General features: G+C 50.9%; 1 protein-coding gene across 2 annotated transcripts in view; it reads right to left on the reverse strand.

Annotated features, from left to right (window-relative positions):
- Nucleotides 1-6,098: 6,098 nt before the first annotated feature.
- Nucleotides 6,099-18,123, reverse strand: part of FAM20A (FAM20A golgi associated secretory pathway pseudokinase) — a 50,631-nt gene continuing 38,606 nt past the window's right edge. The window contains exons 4-11 of one of the 2 annotated variants that reach the window (XM_086687849.1): nucleotides 17,047-17,125; nucleotides 11,772-11,864; nucleotides 10,880-10,995; nucleotides 10,028-10,208; nucleotides 8,941-9,050; nucleotides 8,466-8,547; nucleotides 7,942-8,001; nucleotides 6,099-6,730 (exon numbers count right to left, since the gene is read on the reverse strand). In XM_086687849.1, coding sequence (XP_086543975.1) covers nucleotides 6,466-6,730; nucleotides 7,942-8,001; nucleotides 8,466-8,547; nucleotides 8,941-9,050; nucleotides 10,028-10,208; nucleotides 10,880-10,995; nucleotides 11,772-11,864; nucleotides 17,047-17,125 — 986 coding nt within the window. In that variant the 3' untranslated portion in view covers nucleotides 6,099-6,465. Of the gene's footprint in view, nucleotides 6,731-6,780; nucleotides 7,174-7,941; nucleotides 8,002-8,465; nucleotides 8,548-8,940; nucleotides 9,051-10,027; nucleotides 10,209-10,879; nucleotides 10,996-11,771; nucleotides 11,865-17,046; nucleotides 17,126-18,123 lie in introns of those variants that run through there. The other variant, XM_086687850.1, reaches the window with a different exon arrangement.

The following is an 18,123-nucleotide window of genomic DNA, read 5'->3' on the forward strand; positions in this document are numbered from 1 at the left end:
CTCCGCTGTTACTGCTTTTCTCTCTGTGCAGTGGTAGTTGCTCAGCCTGGGCGGGGCGCCCCCTGCGCCGCCGGCCGTGTAGGGCAGGGGGGTGACAGCGCGAGGGGCTTCTGTCGCTCAGTGACACAACTTTCCGGTTACTGTAGGTATATTTTAGACTGTACTCATGTGCTGTACTGCTTTATAGAATTAATGATTTCTCATTAAGCTCTGAGGATTAGGAAAAACAGACCTAGAAAAATCCTAGTATAGTAGAAAGACATCTGCCTGTACTTAGACTAGCTTAAGGGTGGGAAAACGCCCATTTTGGCTAAAAGGATCGGATGGACGTGATCTGTTGAGTTCTTTCTTTCTTTTTTTTTCTTTTCATCAGAATTTTTGTCAGGCCCCTTCTCCTGGTCTTGTGTCCTGTTGTTAGTGTTTCCCAGTTCTGCCATGTGTAGATGTGGCTACCTCTGCCTGCCTTTTGAGTTTGAAACCAGATCTAGGCTGCAAACACTGAGTTACCGATTAACTACGTCTGCCTCAGCTCAAAAATTCTGATTAGACCCGTATTTACCCAGCTAGTGCCAAATGCTGATCACCAGATGCCGAGTCGGGAATAAGGATTTGAGGCCTACGCTCTTGGTCATTAACTTAGAGCTCTTGGCTAAATGTACATGGTTCAGTTGACTCCGGGATTCCCTCCTGTGTTCATTAAACACCGACTGCAGGAGACTGAGTTTGCTGGGAATAGAACACACGGGATGAATGTCCTAGCAGAAAAATGGAGGTGGTGTTGGTAAAGGGAGAGGTGCCAGGGGCACAGAGTTCAGTGCTGGGGACTCTGTGCCGCTAAATTCCCTGGGGCGGGAGATTTGGGAAGAGTGTTCTACACGGGCTCGGGCGGGGGGGGGGGGGGGGGGGGGGTGAGGCGTGTCTCTGTTCTTCCAGGTTGAGAAGTTCCGCTTTTCCATTTAGCATTTCTTTCCCTGGCAAACGTTTTTGATGTTTTACAGCAAACCTGTGTTTCCAGTCTTCACCGTGTTTCAGTCTTTTCCAGCCTCAACATCCTTCTCTGTTCCATTATTCCATGTGCACCAGTGATAACCCAGTGGTTTATTTTTATTTTTGTTATTTTTTTTTAAACAAAATTTCACAGTTCTGTCATGTTAGGCGCTTTTGTTTTCATTGTGATTTATATATAACGTACGGTTACATTGGGGAGTGACTGCAAGCGTTTTTCCATCTGTGGGCAACTGGCTGTGATTATCAGTCCCCTTCCAGCCCTTTCCCGGGGAATTTAAATTGGTCATGGCAGGTTTGGTTCATAGATTTGAACGGTTTTCAGGTTGTTAGCGAAGTTTGGAGGATACATCTGGGAAAGCGGTTTTATTTACATTTTAGTGTGATGGCCACCACATGACAAATTTTTGTATTTTTCAAAATTACACTAAATGAAGGTTTTCTGATCTGTACTTTGTGTTTAGCTATCTTTTCTATTTAAAAATGAAAAATAAAAGTTCTGTTCTTACTAGCTTAAAGCTTGATTTAATCTTTGTTTAAATGCCAAAACTGTACTTAACTGAATTATTTAGAATGCCGTAAGTTTGCACAGTTTCATATGTGTATATAATCATGTTCACGTGTATTTAGATACATACAATGCCTTCGAAATGAGTTTTGCTCTTAAATCATTTGGCTTGCTGTTTACTCCCTTTTGTAGTTTTTAATCTAAGGAACTTTAAGTCTAAACTGAAAAGTTATCACATTTAAAGCTTTCTCTTTGTGCAATCTGAGTATATGTGAGAAACCACAACCGGCATAATTTGTCTTAGTTGATATTCAGGGCTTTAGAAGTCATTGTTTCCGGGCGTGGTTAAGTGAATTTAAGAGATTTATTGCTCTAGAAAGTACAGATGGCCAAAGGACCATTTTGTATTGTTCCCTGGTTTACTAGTCTGGTTATACTGTGTGTGCTGATATACTCTATTCTTTTTGTTATAGATTGTCTTAACGGTAGGTCAAGTAATAAAAAAAAACGAAATAATTTACATTCTTAAATGAATCGGTTTTTATTCCCCTTTTCCTTTCCTTGTCTTCTTCCCTCTCTCCCCCAGAAACTTTGAAATCTGGTGGGCAAGAATGAAAATCAAGTGAATTATGGGATTAGTGTTTTGAAGGGATTATGTGTGTTTTCAACGTTTTCCAATTCAGTTTGTTAACGAAGGAGTCCGAAATCCTTACTCGAAGCATAATTGAGTTGTTAGCCAACCTGTTCACTGAGTAATAGAAGGAAAAGGTTAACTCAGAAGCCGAAACATTTCCTTTTTATTTGAGACAAGAGTGGTTCTCTGCCCTTGGAACTTTCCCAGAGCTCACGGGAGTCGTCATTTCTGTATCAGCATACTCTGTGGCTTGAATTCAATACATGCATTTGGCTATTTAGGTATGCTTCTATATATTTTGCATTCATGGAGTCTTAATTCTGCTACTCCTCAGGTTTCTGAGACGATTCAGTTGTACTCATTAGTTTATTGGTATTAATGTCTTCACATCCAGTGAAGATGTGTCGTATTCCCGAACATTCTTTAATTTGTGCCGCTTTGTACATGCACACTTTGTCCTGATTTAGTAGCCCCTTCCCTCAGCCCCCTGGAGGCGGAGCATGTAGAGTCACCACAGAAAAGAACTGAAGAGAACTTCCTTGGATTGACTGCGCTGATTCTGTTCTCATTCTTCTAGAACACTGGCTCGTGTGGAATTGTTTTTTGTCTGTTGCTGACTTAGATGCTGACATTTTAGAATTGGAGGAGCATGATGATCATTTTCTTTAAAAAATTTTTTTAAATGTTTATTTGTTTTTGAGACGGAGACAGAGTGTGAGTGGGGGAGGGGCAGAGAGAGGGAGACACAGAATCTGAAACAGACTCCAGGCTCTGAGCTGTCAGCCCAGAGCCTGATGTGGGGCTCGAACCCACGAGCCGTGAGATCATTACCTGAGCCGAAGTCGGACGCCCAACTGACTGAGCCACCCAGGCTTCCCCAGATGATCATTTTCTTAATCCTGCTTTATCGCTGGTCATGGATTAATAACGGAATCCTTTCTTGTATTTTTGTTAGGCCCCGGCACTGTGTTTCTAGACGGCTAAAACAGCACCGAAATGCAAAGGCCACATCGCCATTTAATGCCCCCCCTAAAGTGAGCTATCCTAACCACTACCAGTAAAAAGGGAAAATCTTAAACCTCTCCCTTCTTACCCTGTGGAACTTTCACATAGAGATCGGTATTGTTGTGTACATTTAAAGTTTAAATTTGTTAACGTAAGTTCAGAGCTGTGACTTCATCCCGGGTCAACCTAAAACCCAAACCACTAGCGAGTGTAATCTTTCTTGTTTTGTGCCAAGTTCTGCCAATTTAGCTTAAGTAGCTTTGTGATTCTCCAAGTCGCCACTAGATGGAGAGCTTTTTTTTTTTTTTATCATCTTGGTTAATCTCAAATGAGTTACACCGTTGGTCCTTGTATATTCGTGGTGGTGTATTTGTGAATTCTGCAGATTTGCCTACCGGCTAAAATTTGTGACCCCCCCCCCCCCCCAAGTCGGTACACGGAGCACCTTCCCTGTCATTCGGGGACATGGGCGGAGGGGCAAAGACTTTGATTCTCCCAACATGCGGGTGCCCAGCTGAGCTTGAACAAAGGGATGCTCTGCCTTCTGGTTTCGGCTCTCACACTGTCATCACATGTCTGTTTCACGGTCTGTTTAGTGCTACTCTGGCAGTTTTGCGCTTTCTGTTGGTGACTGCACCATTTGAAATGGCCCCCAAGTGTAGTGCTGAAGTGCTAACTAGTGTTCCTAAGGGCGGGAAAGCCGTGATGTGTGTCTGGTGGGGAAAGGAAGTGTATTAAGCCGCTTCTTTCAGGCATGAGTTGCAGTGCTGTTGGCCACAAGTTCGGTGTTGTAAACCGACAACGCATAGGATGGTGTCTTCAACACACGAGTCAAGATTATGTATTGAGTTGTTTACAAAAGTGTCGCCACTAGAGGCTCCTGGGAATCTACCCCGTGTGTCCTCTAGGAGCGGATGATTCAGTCTCCACCAATTTGGCGTCTGCGGAGACTTTATGGACCGTAAAACTACCACGAGTAAGAGAACCCACTGCACTTTCTCCGGTCTTCGAGCTCCGATTGTCCTGGCTTTTGCGCAGGCTCAAACAAATTCCTTCCAACCCCTTCCTCTCCCAATTCATGTACAGTGTCCTTTCACTTTTCAGTTCGTTGTCCATAGTAGTGTGAAAAGTTTTTACAAAGAGAGGGGAGAATTTTTGTGTTAGGGGAAGTTGAACAGTGGCCCAGAATGGACGTGTTGGAAGAACCTGACCATCGTAAGAGAGGAGCCTTTTTGCTTTCTGGTATTTTTGACATTGATGCAGTCTTGTCCTCCGCATCAGTGAAAAAATAATGGAGCGTTGAAGCAAATAATTAGATCTCTCCGTACCCTACGTATTGTAGTCAAACTGATTGCTGTTACTCTTAGTTTGTAAAATGCACCAAAATTTATCACAGGCCATTCTCACACCAGCGCACTGTCCTCAGCGTGGCTGGGTTTGACACGGGGCTGTGGCTTGCCTTCCGCAGGCTCTGCAGCTCGACATCCCAGACTGTTCTGTGCTATTCTTGGAACATCTTTGCCTGCATATTTTTTTCTGCCATCCTGTGTGCGGTGACCTGGTCCCTCTACCCAAAGGAAACCCCGTGTTGAAGTAGGAGACAGTCCATCAAGTGGGAAACCCTGAGCCGTAGTAGAGCCCTACCATGATGGAAGTCTCTGGGGTGAAGGTTCTACGAAAGGGTTCATTTTCTCCGGAAACAAACACAACTTCACAGACTGACATACCGTTGGGTTTCTGTGTCACAGTGGGAAGAACACCCGGGAGTTGGTTTAAATCATTCACTGGCGTGATATGAGTTAATCTCTCTGAGACCATTTTTTCCTGTATACATTGGAGGGTCAGGGGTTTCCCCTGTGTGTTCGGGAGTCTCGGAAACCTGTTTGTTGACTCTCCTAACCCAAGCTCAGCGAATGTCACAGAGACGCAGGTTTACGGGGACCAGCTGGGTCAGAAAGACCCGTGTCACTGTCCAGTGAGGAGGGCTTGGGTGACCTTTCCGGTTCCTGACCTGGGACCTGCTTCACTGACAGCTTTCAAGTCCCCCTCCCCCCTGCCCAGGTCCTCCCACCCCCCCTCACATTTCTAGAATTGGAATCTCTGGCCTCAGAGAAGTTGATGTGATCAAGGCAGCCATTTTTACTTGTGGACTGACTGATCACTCCCACAGGAGGACCACGTTCCTGTCATTTGGGTTTTCAGACCTGACTTAGGGCACGTGAAACAGAGCCTCCGGTGACAGGCCTCTTCAACGTGGGCGAGTCAGCAGGGAGAAAGCTGAGGGGACGCGACCCCTATCTACTCAACTTCTAAGGGAGGCTTCGAAAGTCAACTCAATTTAGTCCTTTTTGGATAAAGCAGCTGGGGAGGGGCGTCCAGAGCGTCAGACCTGTCCAGAGAGCCCCCTGCCTCTCGGGGACCAGGAGGGTGACAGGTTCTGGGATCTTTTGGAAAAGAGGATTGTGGGGGAGGGGTGGGCCCTGGCTTTTCTCCTGCCGGAGTACAGGCTCATGCACGTGCCGGGCCCATTCCGGTGCCGTTCCCCCTTCGGGACGGCCCTGCTTTTCCCCTCACTGAAGTTCCTTCTATTGTTGCCGGACGCTAATTTTGACGTACCTGACGTCCTTTCACTTGAGATTTAAATACTCTTCAGATTGAACACATCCCCTTTCAGATATTCTGAGCAAATTCCTATGTTCTTTCTACCTCTCGTAAGAACGGAGAAACTACTTTTGGACCAGCCAGCCAGGGATTATTCTATCACGTGGGCCACAGTGACTGGGACATAAATAGAAAGGGTTAGGTCTACTTTGAACCGGTTGGAGAGCTACCATTTTTAGATTTTTTGTTTTTTTTTTTTGTTTTTTTGTCTGCTTGTGAGATGCCAGGTATTTTATCTGGATCAGAAATTATCCTCGTAGATATTCTAAGGATCTGGAGGTCAGCTAGGTGCCACTGGTGTCCTTTTATTTTATTTGTTCTACCCTTTTCCTGGGGACAAGGCTTCCCGGCCTTCCAAGCCCGACTCCTGTCCAGATTCCCCTGGTGGGTTCAGGAGCTGGTCTGTGGTCTTGATGAAGCAGTGCCTTCTGGGAAAGAGGGAGCCAAGGAGGTGCCCTAGAGAAGCAGTGCACCGAGGAAGTTCGGCGGATCCCTCTCCTTTGGGTCTTGCTCCTGTAGAATCATCCTGGTGCCCCAGGACTTCCTGACCCAGCGCCTCCCCCCTTGACGGGGGTGCGGGGAAGCCGGGGTCCGCACCCGAGTCCACCGCCGGCCGCAGGCGTCGTCCCTGACACGCGGCTTCACCCGGCCCCTAGCTTGTCGGGTTAGCCCGGCCAGAGTCCGGGGCCGACTCTCCTGCGGGGTCACTGGCAATGACGCTCTGCTCTCCGTGGGCCTCCACACACCCCTTCACTGTCTGTAGGATGATTTGGAGTCTCCGGTCCAGGGCCAGCAGGTGGGGCTCCGTGAGGACGGGGCTGAGCTCGTCTTCTAGCAAAGACTCCCGCATCACGTCACTGAGTCTGTAGTCGCCTTGGGCCAGCAGCTGCAGGTGCGAAAGCGTTTTCTTTTTTATCCTGGAAGGACAAAGTCAGAGGGGGCAAGTTAAGTAAACGCAAAGGGAAAAGCCTGCCTGAACTCGGTTCCCCGCAAGCAGCTGTTGTAGCCAATGTCCTGGGAGCCGCCTTCCCCGGGGTCATTTTGAGCCCATTTTCATGAAAACCAGGGAAAAGGAAATAAGCCGCATTGAATGGCATCTCAAGGAGATTTAAAGCCAACGAGAGAAACTTCTGGCAGGTGACATGACGAGGACGTTTGCCATCTCCAAAGCCAGCCTCCAGGTTGTTCCTTGCCAACTTTATACGATTTCTCTGTGTCAGGTTCTTGGAGGGATGGCAATGGGGTGGAACCAATCCGGGCTTTAGGAATCTGAGTTCTTCGTATGTGGGGATCCGACTTGCACTCAGATGTGTAAGCAGCTTAATTGTCCGACTGGCTTTCTCAACAGCCACTGCCTGGCCTGAGGAGGACAGGGAGGGATGGAGGGAGGCACGCTTAAATGAAGCTAGGAAGCAGATAAAGAACATGCTTCGCTCTGAGTTTCCCAGCTGGAGATGAAAGGTGGTTTTGCTAGGCGCGCGTCTCGGGATTTCTAGTTAGATCTGGATACCGCACCTGAGCAGGTGGGCCATTTCACGAGCCTGACCTGAGCCCCGGAGAGGTGTGGAGGCGGGTTAGACATTCTCTAGAGAACGGCGGCCGCACAAAGTCTAACTACCTCCTTTCAACCTGACGTGAGTTTATGGGACTTTTTTTTTTTTTAAGATTTTATTTTTAAGTACTCTCTACACCCAATGTGGGGCTCGAACCCCCAACCTGATCTGAGATCAAGAGTCGTGTGTTCTACCAACTGAGCCAGCCGGCCGCCCCGAGTTTATGGGATTTCCATCAGGATCTTAGACCTGTGAGCAGGTAGTAATCTGAGCTTCTGTGAGTGCTGAGCGAAGCAGAGATGTGATTAGTCCCGTTGACGACCCAGGCTTTGCAAGAGTGAGATCTCTGAGTGGGTTAAAGATTCAAGTTGGCAACCGGAGGGTTTGCAAGCCTTGAGGTCCTCAGTCATCCTATGCTGAAAGGTGAAAGAGGCTGTTGCTGGGGACGGTTCTGTGGCTGTACCAGAAAGAAGGTCATTCCCTTCATCCTTCCCACCGGCGTCCTAGCGCACACTTGAGACCTTCAGAGGCGTGAAGAGTCGCGATCGTGACCTGCCCCGGAGCTGAAAGCTTACCTGCAACACTGGGACAGCGGTGACAGGATGGAGAGTTCGTCCTGGGAGTGTCGTCCAAACCTGGAAGGGGACACGGGCTTTCAGGGTGGCCTCCTTCTTAATGGTTGCCTCTCTCCTCTACCTCACCCTTGTTTTGACTCACAGCCCTGGGGTAAAACGCCGGGGATCGTGTGGCTTCCTCTCCAGCCCCCTCCTCAATCAGCTCACAGAAGCCTCTGTCCAAAGATGTGCATTCATTCGTTCATTCGTTCATTCATTCCCTGACTACAGGGGACCAGGCACTGAGGATGAACCGTGTGTTCTGCCTCCAAGACTGAACCACACGGTAAAAAAAAAAAAATACGGAAAACGTGAGTCTGTTTCACTAACGCTCCCAGGTAGGAGGGGCCTCTAGCGTCACTTAGCAAAGAGGAAGAGGAAAAGGAAGTGGAAGCAGTGGGGCAAGGCGGCCGGAAACGGGACGGGGAAGGGCCTCCCGTTTGCCCCGGGCAGCCGCACCAGGGCCACGGCCTCGGCCCACTTACCCTCTGGCGTTGTCAAGGTGAATAAGGAACCCGTCATCCCCAAATTTGGTGAACATCTCGTAATGGTGACGGTCCATGTTCCCTGTGAAGGAGGGCAGACGCTGCGGACCTCTGAGCTCTCCCGGGCACGGAGGCCTGTCCCCGGCTGAGGCTGGACTCGGAACCCAGGGCCACAGGCTGTTTCCCTGGGGTCCTGAGTGGAGCCGCGGAGGGAGAAGGGAGCCAACCCAGGCAAGCAAGCCCTCCGGTGGGCCGTTTTCACACTGCGTGCCTGCCTCCCGAGTGACGTCCTCTCTGAAGAGGGGAGCGTGGGAACTTCTGTCGTCTGGGACCTGGGCCGCTCCCCAGCTCACTCAGTCCTCGCGCTCCAGGCTGCAACTCTTCCGCCCAAGGTCACGGCGAATCCCAGCCCAAGAGCAGGGGTGGGGTGGGGGGGGGGGGCGCTGCGGCCCAGGGTCCGAGCCCGGGGACCTACCTATCAAGAAGTCGAAGATGGCCATGTCGATGATGTTGAGGAGACGGCGGCTGCTGTTGTATGGGTAGATCTGTTTCACCGTGTCGCAGTACAACGGATTGACCTCCCACCTGAGGGGGAGAAGAAGTCCTGGGGCTGGAAGAGCCAAGATGGCAAGGTGTTGGGGGTCCTTCTCACACCTCCCCTCGCCCCCTCCGATCCCTGCCTCCCCGATCCCACCCTGGGCTGCTGGCAGGTCCTGGGCATGCGGGTGGTAGCTGGGGACACAGGAGGCCCCCGGGCAAAGATGTGGGGGGGGGGGGCTGCAGACCCCACGTGGGGCGAAGAAGGTTCTGGGTCCTGAGCATCCATTCTGCTGGGCGCTATACTCCTGGCTGGGATACCGCGTGCCAGAGCCTGCAGCTCCTGTCACCGAGCCTCCTGGACCCTGGCCCTGAACGATTCGGAGCCCCCCTGCCAGGCCCCCAATTCTCTGTCACCTCTCCCTTTCCTATGCTCCTCTGCTAGAATGCCCTCTTGTCCCTGTCCATCTGCTGGGCTCTGACCCTGCCTTCACGAGTCCCCGAGGATCTGTCCTGTCCTCCAGAAACCCTTCTCCACTCACTTCTCAGCAGTGGCTGGACGGATGAACCTATGCATTCCATCACCTGCTAGAAACTGAGCACCTGCTGTGGGCTTGGCCCTGGGGGAGCAGCCAGAGAGAAGCAGGCGTCCCTCCCATGGGCTCCTCATGGGCTCGTGTGTATGACGAGCAGCTGTAGCACCGTGTTTTCATACTCAGGCTTCTTGTCTGACCACCCCACTAGGCTGGGAGCCTCCCGAGGGGAGAGCCTGGGTCTTTGGTTTCCGTACCCCCTGGCACCCAGTACTGGGTACACAGTAGGCTCTTTGTAACTGAATCCATGAGCGAAAGGGGGAGACGAGGCACAGCTGGTTCCAGAATCCATGTCAGGCAAATGGTCGGGGGCAGCTTCTGGGGTCCAAAAGCCAGGCTAGCCGCCAGGCCTTGGGACAGGGACTGTAGCCACTGTCAGGGACAAGCCTGGAGGGCCGGGGGCAGGGCACTGTGGCCAGGGGGCCAACTCACTCCTCTTTTCCTGCCAGCGAGTAGGAGCGGATCCAGGGGTTGGGCACAGACAGCCTGGGGGCCAGGTTGAGGGACGGCAGGAAGGCGGAGAGGGAGCCCTCCAGCAGGTGCGGGTTACCGCAGACGGCGTATTCAGTCTTGCACATGTATGGGCACTTGGCAAAGAAGCACACGTTGCTGGCTGGAGGGTGCGGAGGAGAGAGAGGACTAAGAGAAGGGGGCAAGGCCATTTTCCAGCGCCCCCCCCCCCCCCTCCCAAATCCTCTAGGAGGGAAGGGAAACCCTGAACTCACAGCTTGGGAAGAGGCAGAAGAAGAAGAAAATATTGCGTTTCCAGATGTCAGGGCTTGTGAATGCTTTTTTTTTCAATTTATTTATTTTGAGAGAGAGACAGAGCCAGCGGGGGAGGGGCAGAGAGAGAAAGAGAGACGGGGAGAGAGAGAGAATCCCAAGCAGACTCCATGCTGTCAGCTCGGAGCCTGAGGCAGGCCTGAACCCACAAAGCATGAGACCGTGAGCTGAGCCGGAACCCAACAGTCGGACGCTTAACCGACTGAGCCTCCCAGGCGCCCCGTGAATGCTTTTAGACTGGGGATGCTGGGTACCAATTTTCAAATGTCTCAGGACAGAGGAAGCGTGGGACCCCGCCTCCCGGCATCCCATCCGTGTGATTAGAATGCTCTTTGTTTGCATGGGTAACATCTGATGCCGGGGAGGCTGGCGCTGTAGCTCACGCCCACACAGCCTGCTTGGCATCTCACACGCATGATGCTCGGGGGCACCAGCGGGGGAGCGTCCGGGGGCAGCATATACCCATCCCGGTGGCAAACCCTGCTCCGGCCAGTACTCCACCTGGAGAGACGAAGAAAACACTCTGCAGGATTTCATTCTTGGTGACCTCTAGGATTTCCTTGGTGACATTGACTAGCCTCCCCACTGTGGGTGGCACTCGTCGGAAGTCCAGAATCCTGAAAGAGACAAAGCCTTGCTCAGGGAGGGCGGTGGTGGCCCGTTGGACGTCGACTGCCATTCCCGACCACGGCCAGCCGAGGGCGCTCTGCGCTACTGAGCTGACCGTGCCCAGGGCAAACCCGTATCGGAAGGAGTGGAAAAGGAATCCCGATTCCGGCAGGCCTCCTGGGCAAGCCTCCGCACAACGCAGGCCGTGTCCTAGGTCAGAGCTTCTCGTAATTCCATGTACGTAACGAGTCACCTGGCATCTCGCTCACTTGCAGGCTCTGACTCAGTGGGTCCAAGGGGGAGCCCGAGATTCGGCATTTGTGAAAAGCTCCCGGGCGGTGCCCCCTGGCGGCCAGTCCACAGAACACACCTTGAGTAGCAATGCCGGGCAAATAGGAGGGGAGGAAGTTTAGGACCGCGCTTTCACCTTTTAACATCGTTTAACTTTAAGACTCCTGGGGTACATGGGGGTGAATGCCTTTTCCCCGTCTCCAGAGCAGGAAACTAGAGCAAAGGGCAAGGTCAGCTCCAAGGTGGCAGCCTGAGCCTCCTGGCAGGGTTAGTTTTCTCTCTAGGTCATTCTTCTCATTACCTTAGAAACCTTGTGTTTTTCAGTGGTGGGGCTGAGTGAGGAAACGCGTTGGGTTCAAGGGCAACACTGAGGTTCACGAATGACCGGGTGCCAGAAGGAAGAAATGCCAGGGGCTTCCCACCTGGGGGTCTGCCCAGCGCCCCTCTCTGGCGGTCAGCCCTCCAAGTCCACGCCACTTCCCCGGGGCCCTACCTGTCCAGGTGGAAAGCTGCAATCTCAGCGTTGTGTCTCTGGAAGTCGATGAAATAGAAGAAGTCGGCGGGTGTCTCTTCATGTCGCTGCTGTCTGGAAGGAAGGGAGGAGTCACGCCCTGGACTCAGACTTCAGCGGGAGCCTGAGAAGAGAGCTGAGAAGCGTGATCGCAGGGAAGAGGAAACAAGCTTTCATGCTTTTAAGGTCCGTGTGCATGACGGAGCGGGACACCACGGTCGGCCTGCGGCTCCCTGGGCCGGGGGCGGACCTGCAGGATTCTCCCCGGAGCTTGTCCGGCAGGCACTCCCCCTACCAGGTCTCCTGTTTGAGCAACTTTGGAGACAGCGGCTGATTCTTTTAAAAAGTAGTTGAGTCCAGGGGTGCCTGGGTGGCCTAGTCGGTGAAGCGTCCGACTTCGGCTCAGGTCATGATCTCCCGGTTTGTGGGTTTGAGCCCCGCATCGGGCTCTGTGCTGATGGCTCGGAGCCTGGAGCCTGCTTCGGGTTCTGTGTCTCCCTCTCTCTCTGCCCCTCCCCAACTTGCGCCTGTGCACTCTCTCTCTCTCAAAAATAAATAAATTAAAAAAAATTTTTTTTAAAAAGTAGTTGGGTCCGGAAGAAAGACAGACATCCTTCAGCAGGTGTAAACAGAAGAGAATGAGCGGCTGGCACAGACCCAGGTGTCAAGGGTTAGGGGTAGATGAGCAGGCGGGGCGGTATAACAGGAACAGTGCCCTAGGGTTATTATATTTTTTTTTAATTTTTTTTAACGTTTATTTATTTTTGAGACAGAGAGAGACAGAGCATGAATGGGGGAGGGTCAGAGAGAAGGAGACACAGAATCCGAAACAGGCTCCAGGCTCTGAGCTGTCAGCACAGAGCCCGATGCGGGGCTCGAACTCACAGACCGCGAGATCATGACCTGAGCCGAAGTCGGCCGCTCAACCGACTGAGCCACCCAGGCGCCCCGGGTTATTATATTATAGTTTAGTACAACTGATATTGAAGAACAGAGAGGGTTCAGGTCTTAGGGTGACAGGGGTGAGTAATCGAGCCTGTCCCCTCAGAGAAACCTCAGTTGGGTCCTGAGAGTGAGCCCAGCCAGAGGCTCGAGGGAGGCTGGTGCAGAGGAAATTGATTTATGTACATTTTAAAATTTCTAACGGATTCCTGAAAAGCGACAGCCTGCCTGGGTGTGACGGGCCGGCTGGCGTGTGTGTTCAGGAAGGTGCCTTGCGGTCATCACGGGCAGCCTGGGTGACCTGCCTCGACGCTAAGATACAGAAGGACGAAGACCTTTGAGCAATCGTATCATCCATCGTGTGGGACCGCGAGAGAGCTGCAGAGGCCATCCACAGGTAAATAAGCACGGTGTTGCAGAAAGCTGTAAACACACAGCCCCAGCAATTGAAATAGTGACGTGCGCTTTGCCAAGAAACACAAGTCCTAGAAACCACAGCGAGAGGCTGCCCAGAAGCAGGGATTCTATTTAAAAAGGGCGCAGCCACATTTAGTGGACCGGCCTCGGTGCCCAGGCCTGCCCCGCATCTCCTCACCAGCGTCGCCTCTGGATGTCTGGGCAGCAAGGACCGTCCGTGTGTCCCAGTCTCCAAATTTTAATTCCTGAAGAATATCCAGAAGAATACATCCAGGCATCCATCCCTAAGATTACACAATCTTCCGGCCCTTTCTAGAATTTTCTAAAGCATCTTTTCCCTGTTTTTGTAAGGCATATCTAGATGTGATTTTAAACTTGAAAATCATTTTTACCTGGGTGCTTCTCCGGCTTCGGCAAGCGCTGACGTATTTCTCAGTATATATATTGCATATATCACGTGAAAAATATAATCTTGAATTATGGTCAGAATTGAAATCATCTGAAGACTTTTTTTTTTTTTAATTTTTTTTTTTTTCAACGTTTATTTATTTTTGGGACAGAGAGAGACAGAGCATGAACGGGGGAGGGGCAGAGAGAGAGGGAGACACAGAATCGGAAACAGGCTCCAGGCTCCGAGCCATCAGCCCAGAGCCTGACGCGGGGCTCGAACTCCCGGACCGCGAGATCGTGACCTGGCTGAAGTCAGATGCTTAACCGACTGCGCCACCCAGGCGCCCCTGAAGACGTTTTTAAGAAGGGACGATTTTTTTTTTTTTTTTTTACTGTAAGTTACATGTAGAAATAAACGCGTACTTTTCCAAGGAAAACATTTTTAAACGATGCTGTTTGGGTTTGGACTAAATTGCATACAGATGCACAGTTGCACTTTGCATTACGGTGTAAGAATAGACAGAATGTTGGAAACTTTTGCATTACGCTCAGAGAGATAACCCTGTTCGTTTGAACAGTCTTTGTATTTTGTTTGTTAAGTGACGGGGCAGGCAAGTACTTCCTGCTCTTTCCTGCAGGAAGACGTGGCCCGTGTGAGTGGTTTTCGTCCCCACGTATAAAAAGTCACAGTGAACCTCATCCGCTCTATATTAGCTTTTGTTTTAAAAGCTCACAGCCATGCTCATGTGCCGGATAAGAATTCTGCTCTGAGAATGCAACTCGTGGAGCCGATGAGGTGAGGTGAATTTGCAGATTTCTCATCGTTTTTTTAGTTTATTTAGAGAAAGAGAGAGCCGGAGTGGGGGGAGGGGCAGAGACAGAGGGAAAGGGAGAGAGAGAATCCCGAGCAGACTCTGTGCCATCAGCACAGAGCCCGACTCAGGGTTTGATCTCACGAACCGCATGATCATGACCTGAGCCAAAATCAAGGGTGGGATGCTTAACCAACTGAGCCACCCAGAGGCCCCAGTTTATCACTGTTTCTATGCTTCTCTTTAATGCCTTGTGTTTCTACATCCGCGTTCCTTCTGCCTCCTCTCTGTAACCAGTGCTCACCTCTGAGCCTGCGCTCACCCCGCATGACTAACCATAATAATCGTTTAAAGCCCTGTAATTCCCCAAACTTGGTGGCTCTGTGTTCAGCCGAGTGGCGCGACAAAGAATCACCTGCCTTCTCCTGGAGCCTTGGCTAAACCAGCCAGTTGTGCTCGATGGGATCGCTCCCTTTAAAAAGGAACACACATGGGGCGCCTGGGTGGCGCAGTCGGTTAAGCGTCCGACTTCAGCCAGGTCACGATCTCGCGGTCCGTGAGTTCGAGCCCCGCGTCAGGCTCTGGGCTGATGGCTCAGAGCCTGGAGCCTGCTTCCAATTCTGTGTCTTCCTCTCTCTCTGCCCCTCCCCCGTTCATGCTCTCTCTCCGTCTCAAAAATAAATAAACGTTAAAAAAAAAAAAAAAAGGAACACAATTTTCCCCCAGTATTGCTCACTGGGATCGCTCCCTTTAAAAAGGAACACAATTTTCCCCCAGTATTTTATATGCCTGAATACGAGATGAGATCCCCTCCCAAAACTGTCCCTCAGAAAAGTGAACTTCTCTATACTTGATTCCTTGCCAGTTCTCAAATGACACAGCCTCCTCTTAACTTATTTTGTCGGGGATAGACTCCTTCAGCAGAGATGCCTCCATTCTGCGTTGGGTTTTCTTACCGACAGAACTGGTTAAAACAGACTGGTGGCAGTGAAGGGTGTAGAACTTAACATTCTTTCAACATTGGCCCCCAACTTGACCCTGGTGATGATGATGATTGACATTAAGCATTTTGGATGAGTGATGGTTCGCTGGGTGGCTCAGTTGGTTAAGCGTCTGACTCTTGATTTTGGCTCAGGTCATGATCTCACAGTTCGTGGGATCGAGCCCCATGTTGGGCTCTGTGCTGACAGCGTGGAGCCTGCTTGGGATTCTCTCTCCCTCTCTCTCTGCCCGTCCCTTGCTCGCACTCTCTGTCTCTCTCTCTCAAAATAAATAAATAAAATTTTTTTGGATGAGCGAGGCAAGAGTCTGGAAGGAACAGGCAAGATTTCTACGAATCTACATATCACTTTATAGGATGGGGTCTTTTTCATCAATAAATTAAAGACAGGCAGACATTCACTTGTTTCATGTACCTCTCTGATAAGTTACAGGTTGAAATTGATCAAATAACTAGGTGTTTGGATTCTCACACGGGCGCAATGGAGGATCCCCTTATGTAGCAGCGGTTCCCAAGGTCGTCTGGCCTTGGGATCACAGGGGGAGCTCCCAGACCAGTCCTAGTGGACTCCCGGAGGGTGGGACTCAGGCATCAGGCTATTTATTTATTTATTTATTTATTTTTGAGACAGAGAGAGACACAGCATGAATGGGGGAGGATCAGAGAGAGAGGGAGACACAGAATCTGAAACAGGCTCCAGGCTCCGAGCTGTCAGCACAGAGCCCGACGCGGGGCTCGAAGTCAGGAACCATGAGACTGTGATCTGAGCTGAAGTGAGACGCTGAACCGACTGAGCCACCCAGGCGCCCCAGGCATCAGGATGTTTAAGGGTCCCCAAGTGATCCCAGTGTACACAGAAGCTCTCTTTAAAGGGGTGTTTTGCCAAAGCAATGCACGTACTAAGGCCTGTCCATTGCCAGAGGTTTGGACTCTAAGTCAGTCTAATCGGATCCCCTGGAAGACAGTGCCTTCTGGCAGAAAGCGTGACCTGGGTAATGGGAACCCCTCTTGGGCCATTTTCCCTTGTGCGTGTCATCTGCAGGAGGGACAATGTCACCTCAAAAGTCCCCAGTCTTTGAGCTATAGACCCTTTGGGGCCAGGAATCCATACGCACACCAAGCTCTGTCTGTAGACTGCATAGTATTTGGCCCACACATCTGTGGCACAGTATTTTAAAGACATGTATGTGCTGTTGTTAGGAATAAAACCAAAATTAACGTAAAGGTGTAATTGCCTCCCTAGTACCCTTTCTTCATTGTCTAGTTTCTCAGTCATCTATAAAGTAGACTTTGTGAGGGTCCTGGGCCTGGAAACAAAAGTGGGGATCAAGTATAGAGGTGCAGTGGGAATTCTGCAAGCCAGCCGTCTGGGTTTGAATCCCAGTTCTGCTGCTTGCAGCAGGGAGGTTGGGGCAAGGTGGCCCCTCTGTGACAGTACCTGGCCCATAAGCCTATTGATGACCCAAGAGCCAATCAGGTAAAGCATGTGGCCTAGATACGAGCAACAACCTGATCAAGACTGCCTTTTACTGTTTTTCATGATCACTAAAATCAGTTATACGCTTGGGCAGACTGCCCCCAAGAGAGCCCATAAAGGACTAGCTTGAAGGTTTTAGCCCACATTTATTAATTTTTGGTCAAAACTCCCTTACGGCTGCCACAGCTGGACGTGGAGGTGAGGAAGGCAGTCACTTACCTCATGGGTTTGAACATGGCCTTCCCGAAGTCTGAGAACCTCAGAACGAGCTTGAGGTGGACCCCACTGGGTTTCACAACTGTAAGGGGGAGAAGGGGGGAGTTAACAATCCTTCTGGGCCTAACCTCGGGGCTGTAAGCCTTTGTTCACTCAAAAAACCCAGCTGATTTCTTCTCTTGGTTCTTAATAAGACTCCAAAGCCTAGCATTTGCTTTCAAAACCTTGCAGGGTAAGGTCTAGCGTGTCAGGCCACGGAGAGTGGGTCCAGGGGCTCAAGACATTACTTTGCTGTTGTGGGAACAGGGCAGACAATGCGGGATTCCCCGGACAGACACTCACTGCAAACCCCAGAAAACGTTTTCCTAAGAAGAACAACTGTCTTCCTCTTTGTACCTCCGTCCCAGTGGATTCTGGTTGTGCCACCTGTTACATTGCACTGGGCGAGTTTATCTACATCTCTTTCCACTCGACACTGCATACCTGGGTGAGACAGGGTCTGGTGAGTAAGACACCTGCGGGGGCACCTCCATCACCCTGAGCTGAGCACTGCCTCCAAGGATGTCATGGAGCCCTTCACACGCTTTGCCCCCTCCTGGCCTTGCTATAAGCCCCGTGACAGTTGGGACAACGACTTGCTCAACCTTTGTCTTCTATCAAATGGCAAAGGGCAGGTGCTAAACTAAAGGAAAAGGGAGCCCCGGGCCCTACAAACTTTCTTCCAAACCTTTGTCACATCATGACTTACGCGGGGATTTCCCTGTTGGGTAAGTATTGCCGTCAATGCGTGAGGTTACTCATCGCTGGTGGTGACTGGCCTGTGGGCCTCAGTGTCCGGCCCAGACCTGCCCACGCTGAGGGCTGGGGATTCCGGTGCCCAGGCACGCCTGTACCCAATTCATAGCACCCTGGGAGGGGCTATAGCTCACATTTATCTTTTTGATTCTTTTCATCATTTACCCCAGTGGGTCTCAACTTTGGGTACATTAGAAGCACCCGGAGGGCTTCAAAATTCTGCTGCCTGGGGATCACCCCATACAACTGAATTAAAATCTCCTGGGGGGAGAGGCCAGTACACGG

The sequence above is a fragment of the Puma concolor genome, chromosome E1 (assembly GCF_028749965.1).
Source record: "Puma concolor isolate L17-30 chromosome E1, mPumCon1.1.hap2, whole genome shotgun sequence".
In the NCBI taxonomy this organism is placed as follows: Eukaryota; Metazoa; Chordata; class Mammalia; order Carnivora; family Felidae; genus Puma; species Puma concolor.